General features: G+C 25.7%; 1 protein-coding gene across 1 annotated transcript; it reads left to right on the top strand.

Moving 5' to 3' along the window:
• Positions 1 to 15,045: 15,045 nt before the first annotated feature.
• Positions 15,046 to 15,824, top strand: LOC126683149 (uncharacterized). The gene is made up of 2 exons (XM_050378985.2): positions 15,046 to 15,454; positions 15,535 to 15,824. The coding sequence occupies exons 1-2, from the start codon at positions 15,230 to 15,232 to the stop codon at positions 15,646 to 15,648; spliced, it is 339 nt and encodes a 112-aa protein (XP_050234942.1). The 5' UTR covers positions 15,046 to 15,229; the 3' UTR covers positions 15,649 to 15,824.
• The last annotated feature ends 13 nt before the right edge of the window (positions 15,825 to 15,837 follow it).

The following is a 15,837-nucleotide window of genomic DNA, read 5'->3' as shown; positions in this document are numbered from 1 at the left end:
TTCCATTACACCTAATAATTTCTCCTCATTTTACATAAACCGGGCCAATTCTAACCGAACCACCACCGGTCAGACCATTATTGGTCGGTCAACGGCCGGACCACCGCGGTCAACGCCGGTCATCGGCCGGACCACCGCGGTCAACGCCGGTCAACGGTCGGACCACCGCGGTCAACGCCCAGACCACCACCATTACTGGTTTGTGGTCTAACCATTTTTAATGGTTGGACCAATTTTAGTTAGATAATTAAAAATTAAATAAAACACCATTTTGTGATTGAGGGGATTTGAACCCTTGACTTCTTATAAGAGAGAGATTGTGCTTTGCCATTAAGGCAAAGGCTAATTGTTGTCAACATTTACTCTATAATATATATGTATAACTGATTATAAATTTAAATTAACTTATTAGAATGAAATTAATTTATAATGTAAATTAAATATCAACTAAATATCAACTTAAATTAAATTTATTATAAGTTTAATATTAAATTAGTCTAATTAAATTTATTTATTTATTAAATATTTATACAATAAAAAAATAAAATATACATATATTTATATTTTATACAATTTATTAATATATAAGTAAAACTAGTAAAAATATTTCACTTTTTAAAATTGAAAAATATAATGGTTTAGTGGTCGTAGTCGGATATGTGGTAGTGGGACCCCCGTGGTGTGCGAAAACTCAATAAGAACTCAATATAAATTCAATGACGACTTAATGTCAATTCAATGATAACTTAATGTCAACTTCATTATGTATACTATTAAAAGTAATTTATAATATAACAAATAAACTAATAGTAATTTGAAAGTAAATTATTTAAGGTTTTATTAAAATAAAATAAACCGAAAGTAATTTTAATATAAGTGAACTGAATATAAACTTAATATTAACTCAATGTGAACTCAATATAAACTCAAAGTAAACTTAATGTGAACTCAATATAAATTCAATATAAATTTAATGTTCACTGAATGTTAATTCAAAGTAAATGTTTTGATAAATAATTATAAATTTAAAATGAAATTATTTTATATTATTATATAAAATTATTTTTCTATAATTTATACTTTCAAAAATAAACTATAATAGATTGAAAGTAAATTATTTAAGTTTTTATTACAGTAATTTGTGTAAATTTAATGTCAACTCAATATGGACTTAATGTCAACTCAATGACGACCCAATATCAACTCAATGTAAACCTAATATCAACTCAATATAAATTTAATGTATTTTAGTAAGTATACTTTTAAAAATTAACTTAATATCAGCTCAATATAAATTTAATATCAATTCAATGTCAACTCAATGTCAACTCAATGTAATCCTAATATCAACTCAATGTAAACCTAATGTAAATCCGAAGTAATTTTTTAGTAAATTATTTTAATTTTAAAATGTAAATTAATATCAACTCAATGTAAACTTAATAACTCAATGTCAACTCAATGTAAACCTAATATCGACTTAATGTCAACCCAATATCAACTCAATGTAAACCCAATGTCAATCCGAAGTAATGTTTTAGTAAATTATTTTAATTTTCAAATGTAAATTAATATCAACTCAATGTAAACTTAATAACTCAACGTCAACTCAATGTAAGCCTAATGGCGACTCTATGTCAACTCAATGTAAACCTAATGCCGACTCAATGTCAACTCAATGTAAACCTAATTTCAATCCAAAGTAATTTTTTAGTAAATTATTTTAATTTTGAAATGTAAATAATATCAACTGAATGCAAACTTAATAACTGAACGTCGACTCAATGTCAAACTAATGTCGACTCAATGTCAACTCAATGTAAAGCTAATGTCGACTCAATGATGACTCAATGTCAACTCAATATAAACCTAATATCAACTCAATTTAAACTTAATATAAATTAAATTTAATATCAACTCAACGTCGACTCAATGTCAAGTGAATGTAAATCTAATATAAACTCAATGTAAAATTGATGTAAACTACATGTCAATTCAAAGTAAATGTTTTAGTAAATTATTATAATTTTAAACATTAACTTAATATCAACTCAACGTCGACTTAATATCAATTTAATGACAGCTCAATGTCAACTCAATGTAAACCTAATGCCAATTCAATGTAATCCTAATGTCAACTCAGTGTAAATCTCATGTCAATGCATGCAAACCTAATGTCAACTCAGTATAAATTTAATGTCGATCCGAAATAGTAAATTATTTTAATTTTGAAATGTAACTTAATATCAACTCAACGTAAACCTAATGTCAACTCGATATAAACCTAATGTCAACTCAATGTAAACTTGATGAAGGTTACATGTCAATTTAAAGCAATTTTTTTAGTAATTTATTATAATTTTAAAAACTAACTTTATATCAACTAAATTAACTTATATAATTTATTTTGAGTTTATATCGAGTTGACATTAAGTTAATTGTGTTTCTAATACATTAATTTATAAATTTATTTTAACTTAATTTACTTTAAGTTAATATTTAATTTACACTAGTATTAATTTAATTAAAATAAATTAATTTAAATTTTAACAAGCATAATATTTTATTAGTATTTTATAATAATATATAATTTATAATCAACCATTTTAATATGTTTATATTTAGTTTAAATGCTTCCTTATACATTATTAAAGAGTATATGTATATATATTAAAGAGTAATTAAAGACAACAAACATGTCTTGTCTTGATGGTTAGACACATGGACAAAGTGTGAGAGGTCATGGGTTCTATTCCTACTAATAGCAAATTTATATTTTATTTAATTCTTTTAAAATCTCACCACTATAGTTGACTGCCGTTGACCGCTGGTTGACTTCAGTTGACTGCCGTTGACCGCGGTGGTCCGGCCGATCGGGCCGGAATTTGGCCGGTGGTCCGGCCGGTCGGACCGGAATTTGGCCGGTGGTCGGTGGCGGTTGGTTAGATTGTCTAACCAAATCTAGATTTGCCACGTGTCATCATTTGATTGACTCAAATATAGACTAATGAAATGTTGACAAATACCAAGGACAATATTGTCTCATTTTCTTTTATTTTGGGTTATGAGGGATTTTTGTAAACTTTTTATTTTTTTTGAGAGATTTTTGCCAAAATCAAAATGGTGAGGGAAAAGTGAAACACCATAGTATTTTTAGGGGATTTGTGTAAAAAACCCAAAAGAATATATAACATAGTAAAAACATATTATTTACCCTAGAAAAAATTTCAATTCAATCCAACTTCTTAATTTTTTTCAATTGAAGCCTAATTTAATATGTATCTTTTAATTACAGTTTTTTTTTTCCAAAGGTATGTATATTAATTCAAAGGAGAATTACAAGGTAAAGAAACATCTAAAACTGTAACATAGACCGTTTACAAGATTGTGCTAGGTTATGAGCTAAAAAATTAAAAACCCTAGAAACATAATGAAAAGAACAAGATTGGAAAAAGTTATGGAGATGTACAATATCACAACAAATCCCCCAAGCATCTGATAATTGCACTGTAGATGTCTGCAATGAGTTAATGACCTGAAGTGCATCTCCTTCCAACCAAATAGAAGACCAACAATTTGATATAGCCCAGTTTAAAGCTTCTCGAACAGCTAGAAATTCCAGAATACCTGGATCCCATATAGCACGAAAACAAGCAGAAAATTGGCCAATTATTAAACCTGAGGAATTCCTAGCAATAGCAGCAACCACACCAAACTTGTGTTGTTTATCAGTAGCAGCATCCACACTAAGCTTAATACAGTCACGCGGTAGAGAATGAAAAGGAGAAGGAGCTGATAATGTATGACTTACAATACTGTTTGGTGTATTTTCCATAGATAAAACTAAGATATATTCATCACAAGCTTTAGAAGCAAGTAATATAGTATCTTCAACAGAGTAATATTCTTGTCTGAAAATAATGGCATTACAGTTAACTACTCGATCTAAATGCATATTTATATATAAGAACAATAATATTACCAATTGTAGCTTAATTTAATAAGTATCTTTCGACTGAAAAAATAAATACATCTAGTTAGAATTGCAAAAATTCTAAAAGGTTTGCTTTTTTTAATGAATAGGCTATTGAATTAAATAATTAATTCTAGTTAAAAGATATTTATTAAAATTAGACTATGATTGGAAAAGTTTTAAGAAAATAGTTCACTGACTTAATATTTTAATATTAAAGTTAAATTATATGAATTTAAATTTCAGTTGATTCGATCAGTTAATTCGGTTATAGTCGAAATTGTACACATATCACATCAATTCTCATAAATTTAAAACATTGCTTCGCCAATCTGAGTACTAAATGTTAGAAATATGCCAAAAATCTGAATGAAAAGAAGCACAATCATTGCCAGACTTTGTGTGTAGCATGAAATGGCCAAATTTGGGTTGAATTTGGCAAAGCAAAGTGTTTGATTCAGTTTGGTCCCGAAATTTCATTTCTGGCAAAATTGACCCACCAGGCAGGTTGATTCAGGCCATGATTGCTATTGTTGTGTTGCAAGTTAATGGAGTATCCAATACTAGCTTTATGGCAAACTTGCACATTCCAAAAATGAGAAAAGGGATGTAACTATATTGTTGTTAAATTTGACACTCATATATGAATATGAAACTATTAGTTTCTTTCTAAACAGCACCATAAAAGAAAATCCATAAAACTAATTAAAAAAACAAACAAACAAAAAATCATTTTACCCCCCATCTCGGCATGAAATATCAAAGACGTCAAAATTAACAAAATCATATCACTTTTATCATATATTTGGCAAAATCGTTTCAAATATCTCCCTCCCCACTCTCACCCAGAGAGTATAACACCCCTCCAATTTATATAGAAAAAGGTATAAAATGATTCTTGATATTTTTTATATTTTCTAAATTGATACTTGATTTTGTTTAAATTTTTATTATATCCACATAAATTTGAAAGTACAACTATTATATTAATTTTATATAAAACTTTAATGATTTATTTTATCTTTACTCATAACCTTTTCACCCCTTTTGCTGGAAATCGCCATCACCGAGAACTATCATAGCCGTAGACGAATGTCTTTAAGACAGAGGAAGACAATTGTCTTCCTCGATCTGCCTGAGATGAGGAAGACGAAGCCTCTTTCGTCTCAAAGCATATTTGCTCTAAGACGAGCTCGTCTCATAGCTGCTCTGAGATGAAGCTTCTTCGCCTTTCTCGTCTCATAGCTGCTCTGAGATGATGGAATTGTCTCAGTCTGAGACAAACCCATCTGGTCTGAGAAGTAGGAGCAGTAACGATTCGGATGGTCGTTTTGGTTTGAGATGGCGGCGGTTAAAACGGAAAATAAGAAGGAAAATATAAAATTTAGAATATGTTTAATTGAAATTATTAAAAAGGTCCCTAAGTTAATTTTAAAAAATGCATTTTAACCCTAGAATTTCATATTTACTTAAAAATATACTTTTTTTCACTTTTGTGGATTTGTTTTTGTTTTTTAAATATACAAGTGAAATACTTCAGAGATATAGCGTTGGTAATACATAATGTTGAGCATACAAAGTAAAAACTTTTAAGTATAAAGTGTAAATATGAAGCGTAATAGAAATATATATTTCTTAAAACATATATGAAAGAACAATAAAACAAAGTCTTATCAATTTAAATAAGACAAAAAAATAATTTATTATAAAGAACTAGGAAAATCTCTTTTGACAAAATAATTTTAAAACTACAATAAAAAGAGAAATAAACTAGAGTCGATCACATAATTACATTTAAATTTATAAAAAAAATTATAAGCTATAGTTTATATTCTTCTATATTATTATTTGCTATACATTGACCGAAATGTACTTCTAAAAATTATTTTGCTATTATACTGACGTATTTTGTATTCTATTAAGATAAATATCGACCAACTTTGCTAGATTTTTAGTGATTTTATCATAGATAAGAAAGCATTAATTTATTTCCATTGGGAGTTGATTAGTTGGACCGGTTGAATATTATTTTATTCCATAGAGAGAATTTAAAATATATAACTGCGCTGTATTCATATTTCAAAAGAATTAAAATATAAAGCATACTTCATCCCTAAGAATTGAGGTTATACAATGTAAAGCATAAAAGTCCAAGTCTTTTCGGGCAATAAATTATCATCCCTTTTCTATTATTTTTAATGAATAAAAATCAAAATTATGCTACCTAACAAAAATATACTCTTATTTATTAGAAACATGATTGCAATTTGTTCAAATAAAATAGTAATAACTGAAAATTATAGTTCAAAAAGAAAACATACAACAACTGGAAATGGCTGAAAAAGTGAGGCCAAATAAAATAACCAAAATTTTCCTGAAAGGATAATATTTAACTACATTGACCTGCGTAATTATATTAAAAAAAGACCTTCTATTCAAATATGTTCAGAATGTTTTTGCACTTATTCTGTAACAAAGAATGCTTATTTTCGCAAGCAATTTTGGTTTCCAAATAATTTGTTCTTTTAGGCTTAATCACTAAAAATATTTAATTTTTTTGATTTTTTATTTATGATTTGACTTTTAAATTTTGTCAAATGTAGTCCAACTTTGATAAGTACAACTAAATTTAAATGCATATTTTTTAGAAATTTTTTAATTTTTTTATGAGTTTTTTTAATTCTAGCCTTATTTTAATAACTATTGTCTCCGCTGAAAAATACTAAATTTAATTATAATTAGAAAAGTTTTGTTCGTTTAATAAATACGTCTAGTTAATTTTGATTGAAATGTATTTATCGAAAGGGCTAACTATTTTTCAAATCCAAACCTTCGCGTTTTTTTATCAATTACGATCAAATTTTTTAATTTTTATAATTATGTCTAATTTAAAAGTTTTTTTTAATTATGGTAAAAACTTTAAATTTTAATTTTTAAACTCCAAACCTTTCAATTTTTATCAATTGCGGCCAAAAATTTATATTAACTCTTTTTAGAAGTTTGTCGTAATTGATAGAAGATGCAAAGGTTTGGATTTTAAAAAATAGAACTTAAAATTTTGATTACAATTGCAAAAAAAAGCTTTCAAATTGGACATAATTGTAAAAATTAAAAGATTTGGTCGTAATTGATAAAAAGAGTAAAAAATTGAATTTAAAAAATAATTAGGCCTTATCAAAATAAGATAGTAATTAAAAAATTTAAAAAAATTACACTATTAATAAAAAAAATCAAATAAATAAACAAATTTAAATGTTTAAACATTTTAATTTGTTGTCCATTTTTGTTCTTGTCCTTTCCCCCACACAAAGGTTTTCTCCGTTAGGACGAAATAATGAAGCTGCAGAGAGTGATTTTTACGGGATTTGGCAAACAGGGCAAATCAAGCTGCAGAGAAAATAGTGGGTGTGAATGTGATCAGAAAACTGAGTTATTCCTTGAACTAACCAAAGTTTTTTCAATATTTCTCAATTTATGCCTAGTATTAAAATAATACTAGTCGTAATCCTGCGCATTTGCGCGAATCTAATTGAAATATTAATTTTTAAAGCAAAATTCATACAAATAATAATAAAAATAATTTGTGAATTATTAAGATAAAAAAATTTATTCTAATAATGCTAGTAATTAGTTATTTTAAAGTATTGAATATATGAGACACTTTTTTGTATTTTATTTTTTTATAAATTTTTTGTGTCCATTTTTTTTATTTCTCCGATGACTTTTTTCCATTTCTTTGCAAGTTTGCATGCAATAACCTTTTTTAATAAGATGAGAAATAGTCACCATTATTTTTAATACGTTATTGTATTCATCAAATTCACTTGCAATATGAATTTCTTTTACAATTGTTAGTGTATTGATATCGCTTTTTTATTGTTAAATATGTGCTCGATGACTACATACACGTTTATTTTTGTTCTTTTTATTATAGTGAGAAATTTTTAAATAGACTCAGTCCACCACGTCATTCGTGGACAGTCTATCAAAATATAACACGTCATTAAAATGATTGTATTATTGTAATTTTGTTTGTTCTTTTTTTTACACATTTGAATAGTAATATTATAATGATGCCCTCATTTTTATGAGATGTTATTTTAATAGGCTCGGTTTACGGATGACATGGTGAACTGAGTCTACCTAAGAATTTTTTGAAGTTCTTATACTAATTTTTCTGCAACATTGATAAATTTCAATAACAAATTGAACATATTTAGTTTTAACTCTTTTATATTTAATATTATATAATATTTAATTTTTGAACATTAAATAAATATTTATAAAATAGCTCAAGGTTTACATTCTTTATTTAATTTGATTTTTGTGTTGCAACATACAAATTGAATGACCCGTAAAAGAAAATAATTAATTTATTAACTTTTAACTTATGTTGTTATAAATATATAAATAAGTCATGTTTGATAAATAACTGAAGGTTTACATCTACTATATATATATAAAGCAGGATATTTTTTCCCATGGTTTAAGAAGTTGACATTTGGCACATTTCTATTGGTTCTCACATATCTTTTCTTTCTATTTTTACTAATATTATATTAATTGATGATTGATGATTTGTCAATCTTATTTATGTACCAATTAATTTAATATGGACATTTAAAAAAAAAAGAAACCAATATGGAAATAATTAATTAATAACATAAATTTACTATGAAAACAATTTCATATTAATAATTTTTGGCAAAAAAACGTGAAACTAATTTTTTAATCTACCAAACTTTTTTTTTCCACTAATAATGATTGACTTTATATATTTGGTAATAGTTTTAAAAACTAATCATATATTTGATAATAGTTTTAAAAACTAATCATATATTTGGTAATCACAAAAAGGAATTAAAAATAGTATTTGGTATATCTACTATACAAAGCAAGATGTTTTTTCCTTTGATTGACAAGTGTCACTCTTACACATATTCTTATATTTTTAACATTAATTTATTTATTAATCTCTCTAAAATAGTGTTGTTGATAACATTGATTATATATTATTTTTCTATTAATTAGAGGCAAAGTGAATTACTTATGGACTTTCCATTTACGTTTATCTCTTTGTAAAAGATAACAATTCTGGCATTAAATTTTATAACCTTTCTTTTTAAATCATATTTATATGCATATCAATAAATAAAAAAAGTAAAAATAATTATTAGAATTTTCAATTACATTTTTTTAGTCTCCTCATTTATTATAGAAACTATTCCCTTTTCTAAAACATACCAATATTATTTTTTTGATAAATACATAATAATAAATTATATTAAAAAACATATTAATAAATTATAATTATTTGTTAAGATGACATTAATTATCTTACCTTATTAGTTGATTCTCTTCTCATTTAGTAGTCAACTTGCTATTGCATTGTCTTTTTTGAATATAGTTCTTCATATACTAAAACGTTATTAATGTCAAGTAAAAAATGCATTCGACAAAAAAAGTACGTTACCAATAGCTAACTTTATTTAGTAAAAATGTAATTCTCTTTTATTTTTTTACTATGTTTTTAATAGTTCTTTAGTCGTTGTTTTGTTTATTTTGTTTTATTAATCAAATGTTTTACTCTAATTTTTATTTTGTTTTATATTTTTAATTTTTTATATTATTAATTATAAAACATTACTTCAATAGCAAAACAAATTTTTTCCTTTGCTTCACTCTCTAATTGATTTTCATCCTTTTCTTTTTTCATAATTATAGGACCATTAAAGATTGAAAATTTAATATTATATAATTATTCCACTAACCTTATTTGTACAATTATTATAAAATAAAATGCAAATAAAAGTTACCAAACATATAATCAATCAATCATCATTAGTATTTTATCCATTAAACCTTATTTTAACAACAAAAAGAATAATGTTAGCAATCAATTCTTTCCATAATAAAATAAATGTTGGTAATTAATTGTTTCCATATTATAGTATGCAAATAAGGTTAGTGAATAGTATTAAAATTTTACTTAAATTTGATTGGATTAGTTTAGGAAATGTAAAGAAAGATTAATTGTTTTGAAGTGAATAAAATAGAAATAAAGGCTACCAAACATATAATTAGTCAATCATTATTGGTGAAAAAAAAATACGTTTCGTAGGTTAACAAATTAACTGAGCCTTTTTTTTGTATAAAATCAACAAATTTAATGCATTTATTGGTTATTAATTTAATTTGGTAACATTCTTTTCAAATTGTTGTAGTATTTCCTTTTACTCCATTAAGGTGAAATTGATGAAGTAATTACTTTGTTGACTGATTTGCTGGTAATATTTTTCCTAAAACATCCATAACGTTTTTTTTTAATTATTTCATTGAAAAATAACGTTTCTTAGGTTGCTAATTCAATTTGTTATTCTCTGCCTTTATATATAATGACCAACGACACTTCATCTTTTTCTTCTTCTATCAAGGTTAGTTATTTGTTTTTTTTCTTCATATTATAGGTAATGTCGTTTGTTTTTTAGTCATATATAATATATTGTGCAGTTTTGTCCATAACTTTCTAATTTTTTTTCGTCCTCTTATATTTTGTTTATTTGTATTTTGTTTGTTTGTATGTCTGATTGAAATTGAGAAAAGCTATTATGAATTTAGCGATTTAGTTTTGCGATGCTGTATTAGAAAAAAATGTATGAATATGTTATCTTTTTTATTGATGAAATTTAGAGCTATGTTTAATATCGGTGGCACTGCAAATTTACTTCGAGAAAATAAGAGTGCTATTAGAATATATGAACCTGGAAAATTTGTAGGGTTTGTATCCTTCGGTAAGTTAACTAGCTAATTGTATTTCTAATTCATTATTTAATCTTTTTTATCATTTGCAGCATGTGAGCTTGATTTTCGAGTAGATATCTTCAAGTTAGAGGAACTTTTGGTATATTAAGCATGCTAAAGATAAAAACTCAATATATATTTTTGTATATTAATATTTTCACCTCTCGAAAATAAACGAAAAAATATAAAATTAAGATATATGCATCCTACATAAAATATTTATAGCTGTAATCTCTATAATGGAAAACAAATAATTTAATATTTTATATAATTATTATAAAAAATTAATGAATTTATTATACATTAAGTATACAGTATTGTTAATCTCTCTCTTTTTCTTTCTCTCTCACACACATACAAATTATAGTAAACTCATTAATTTTCTTAACCAATTCTTATGGAGTAACTGAAATGGATACTAATTCCTACAAATATTGCCAATTTTCAATATAAATATTAATTAATTTTGAATATTAACATAATTAATTACTGGAACTGAATAATTTCCTTGTATCTGAGAACTTCCAGATTAATAGGAAGGAAGCTTAATCGGAATGAATCAGAATTTTTCTTCTATGATTGATCGGTATAAACATCAACAACTCCGATTTAGTTTTACTAAATGTAAGGATTTAGTAAATATTATTCATCGGGATATTTTTTACATTGTTTCACATTTGGCACTCTTTCTTTTATGATAATTATTTTCTCCTTTAAAATTTGAATATTTGTTATTTTAAAACTATAGATATTATTCAAACGGCTACTGATGAACAAGAAACTTGTGCGCAATTCACTTCGGATCTTTGATAATCATTCAATTCAAAGAAATAAAGATAAAGTTTACAATACGATGACATAATTTTAAAAATTGCATATTGTACGTACATCATATTAATGTTATAATGTTATATTATTATGTGTCGTATAAAATTATTTATTTATTTATTTAATTATCTATTGAAATTAAATATTCAATTTTTATTTTTTTATAGAATATTCATAATATATCAAATAAAAATATCAAAATTGAAAACTAACCAATAACCCTATATATATATTCTAATCATTTATTCATTAATTCACTTGATCTCTTGTATATTAATTTATGTCATTTCAAGTAGATTTTTCTAAAACCTACTTTTTAAAATTGATTGTACGATTTGTTATATTTTAACTTAATTCCAACTAATATTTAACTAGAAGATTTTTATTAAAACTAAAACAATTACCATATGGTTTTTTTGTATATAGGAATTGTGGAAAGCGAGAAATAAGAGGGTCTATGAGTTCACAAAAGTTGATTCGGTTGTTTTCATTTCGGTTTGCAAGACGGTGGAGTTTTACAAAGCAAACAATCGGGGTTTTACTTACTCGGGATATGATGTGTATCGAAATTTACTATTCTTTTGTAAATTTGATTAATTTTTTTGGCCTTTTTTAAGGCTTTTTCCAATCACCCTTTGTGATTGTGCTAATAAACTCATCATTTATCCAAAAAAAAACTAAAACAATTATAAAATATATAATAATTCTTAAATAATATCCAAATAAAAATTAAAATAACGCCCTATTGGTAATAATTTATTTTAGTAAATTTTTTGAATAAACACACCCAAAGACAAGTAAAAAAAATTAAATAAAAAAACGTGCAACGCACGGGACTAATGCTAGTTCTATATATAATTTGATTTTTGTGTTGCAACATACATATTAAATGACCCATAAAAGAAAATAATTAATTTATTAACTTTTAATTTATATTAATGATATTTTGATGTTAAGTGGTATTTTGATGGTTAATGACTTTTAACTTTTAACTTTTAACTTTTAACTTACATGTTAAGTGGTATTTTGATAGTTAATGACTTAATTAGTACTATGACATCAATTGGTTGAAACTAAAATGATAGTTGAATTTGAGGCAATTATAAAACCTGCCTAATACTCAATTTTTATGCTTAATGATTTGCTTTTTTGTTCTGATTGTGAAAATTGAGTATTACTCAGTACTTATAATTAAAAACCAACTCTATACTTAGGCAGAAAGCTAATGTTAAAAAATTTAATTACAATCAACAACAATACAGAATAAAGCCAACTATCATAGAGTCGATACTCATTTATCTATTTCAAAAATTTTGTAAAAATTTAGTATCATTTAAGAAATTGACAGATTTTTGTTATAAGCATTATATATATAAAAAAAAACAAAAATTAATGAGAAGATAAGAGTTCAGTTCATATGTCATCTAATTTCAGCAATTTTTTTTTCTTTAAACAAAATCTATCAATTTTTTAAATGACAAATTTGACTTTAAATAAATTTGAAATAGATAAAATGAGTATTGATACAGTTTCTACAATCTCTATTAATAAGATCATAATAAAAAAATTAGTTCATATAAAGTCATAATAACTTTTCTCCTAGAAAGAATAATATTGAAAATAAAATCAACAACATAAGATCACATTAAATAACAGCACAACAGTTATATAACACAAAATCTATCCAAAAATCTATTACATAAAAATATAATTACTATTATTATTATTAATCACTTTGAGACTCAAACAACAATGTTAAGAAATATAAATTTAACAAAAAGAAGAATGATAAAAAATAATTTTTTCAAAACTTACATATAGCTTTAAATAATTCTCAGCATGCTAACCGGATTATTCTTGGGGAAAAATAAATTGCAAGCCCTTCTATAAATAATTTTGTTGCCCTGTAAAATTTGATGTTTGAAGAAGGCATAGTTAAGAGAATAAAGAGATTAAGAGAATAAGAAAATAGAAACCTCATAACGTTTCAAAATATGGTGGAGATATAAAATGATGAGTTTGGTACTGATAGAGTTTGTGTATCAATACAATTACATGTTTATGATGAATTTAATCTCTATCACGGAACTGAATTCTAGTAGTTTAAACATGTAATTATATTGCTAGAGTTTGTGTACCTATTAAATTGAAAATTAATAATAATTATTTAATTATAAAAATTGAAGTAGTTAAAAAAAGTTGAAAACTCCAAAAATGCTCTATTTGGTGAGAATCAATGAGAGAGCTCCGTTGGTCCTCTCAATTATATAAGTATACAGATTATTCTCTCTCTTGAAAAAGTAATTTTGATCCTAAACTTTATATATCAATTTAGCTCCAAAACTTTAAAATATGAACAAAATAGAAAATTCTCTATTAAACAATTTAACCAAAGAAGATATATAATTAATAAACAACTAAAAAAGATAAAAACAACCGATATGAATGGTAAACAATATATACAAAATATAATGCAATTAAGTCCAAATGCAAATAAAATTAAAAATTTATTAAGTGAAATAAAAAAAATATCATTTAAAAATGATTATAAATAAAATTTATAAACAATTAGAAATAAATTAAATAAATGATCAATTATTATTATTAGAAGATAGATTGAAAAACATAAAACAAATGATAAATTTTATAGCAAAACGCATGAAATATAATGATTAATAAGATAAATGAAGGAAATAGGCGATACTCAAAGGTTTATAATTGATGAACAATTCAAACAAATAAACAATTATTTAAAAATTATAAATCAAAATATTAAAATTATAAAATATAGACCTTATAGTTTTGTAGATACATTATATGATGAAAATGAAGGATACATTATAGTTTTGAAATTAATTAAATTTTAAAAAAAATGCCTTGTTAATTGAAATGAGAATATAGAGAGTTTTTGCGTTGTCCCACATTTCTTATAAGAATTCAATTTATTGGGTTTATTAATTTGGTTTCTCATCTGAGTTGGGCTCCAAAGAGTACCCAGTTTTGTGAACGGATTATGAGTTACATCCTACCGTATTTACCATACGCGCGCGCCGGTCGGCCTGGTCTGGATGGTTCGGTTGGCACTATTATTTTTTGATACGTAAATATATTTTTTTCTTCAAATAAAACATATCCCTTGAACCGCTCCATACGTTTTGACTGTTGTAAAAATAATTTATTATCAATAACGTTTTCAGTATTTATGTTTCAACTTTATGTTTTTCTCAACAACTCTTTTTCTCCATCCTATAAATATTGGTCCCTCTTTTTATTTTATAGCACATTGAAATAAAGCAAATAAAGAAAGAGCAATACAGAGAAGTATTTTAGAACTGTTTTCACAATGCAGTGAGAGCAGTATATCCGGCTGTTTTAATCTACCTATGCCGTGGTTAATAGCCAGTTTTGCACCACCGAAACATGCTGCGAAACGTGTAAAAAAGAGCGATCTAGTCCATTTAAAATATAGTATGTTTTTTTCCCCCTGTAATTTGAAGATAACTCATTGATCTGACAAGTCTAGTATCTCACTTCGGGCAGAAGAAACGTGGGGTGCTTGGAAGCTTACCACGTAAAACAAATAGCTACTTTGCCTAGACTAGACGTGTAAATTCATGAGACCAAAGTATGAGTAATTTAGTTATGGAAAAAGACAGGAAAATAAACGCCATGGAGGAGATCAGGCCAGCGCCTTCACCAGCGGAAACAGCCACCCACACCACCACCACTGCTACAACCGCCGACGCAAACCAAGAAAAGTCAGCTATGTCACGAGTGAAGAAAGAGTGCTTATCTTTTGCAGTTTCAGTGCAAGAAAGCTTTCGCTATATCAAAGCCAAACTTGTCGGTCAGGTAATAATTACTAAACCATAATACGAAATTTTGCTGATCGATCGATCCATCGGTGTGTTTTACAAATAATATGAAAACAGGCGAAGAAGATAACAGCAAGAAACGAGAAGGAAGTAGCTGCAGCTGATTTACAGGCGTCTAAGATGGAGGTTCAAGCTGCTGATGAAGCTGAAAATCTCAAGAATTCTCTCTAATTTTAATTCTCTGATGTCATTTTTAGCAGGGAAATGCAAAGTTGTATGTATCGGAGCTAAATATTAAGACTCTAGGCAAAATTTTAGTCGCTAAATATTTGTGTTATTTTATTTGATGAAAGTTTGTAATTTATTTTAATTTAAACATTTTATTTTAAAGCTACAAGCACAATTGTTGTTTAATATAAA

This window comes from Mercurialis annua, linkage group LG1-X, assembly GCF_937616625.2.
Source record: "Mercurialis annua linkage group LG1-X, ddMerAnnu1.2, whole genome shotgun sequence".
Lineage (NCBI taxonomy): Eukaryota > Viridiplantae > Streptophyta > Magnoliopsida > Malpighiales > Euphorbiaceae > Mercurialis > Mercurialis annua.
This window is presented reverse-complemented; position numbering and strand designations above follow the sequence as displayed.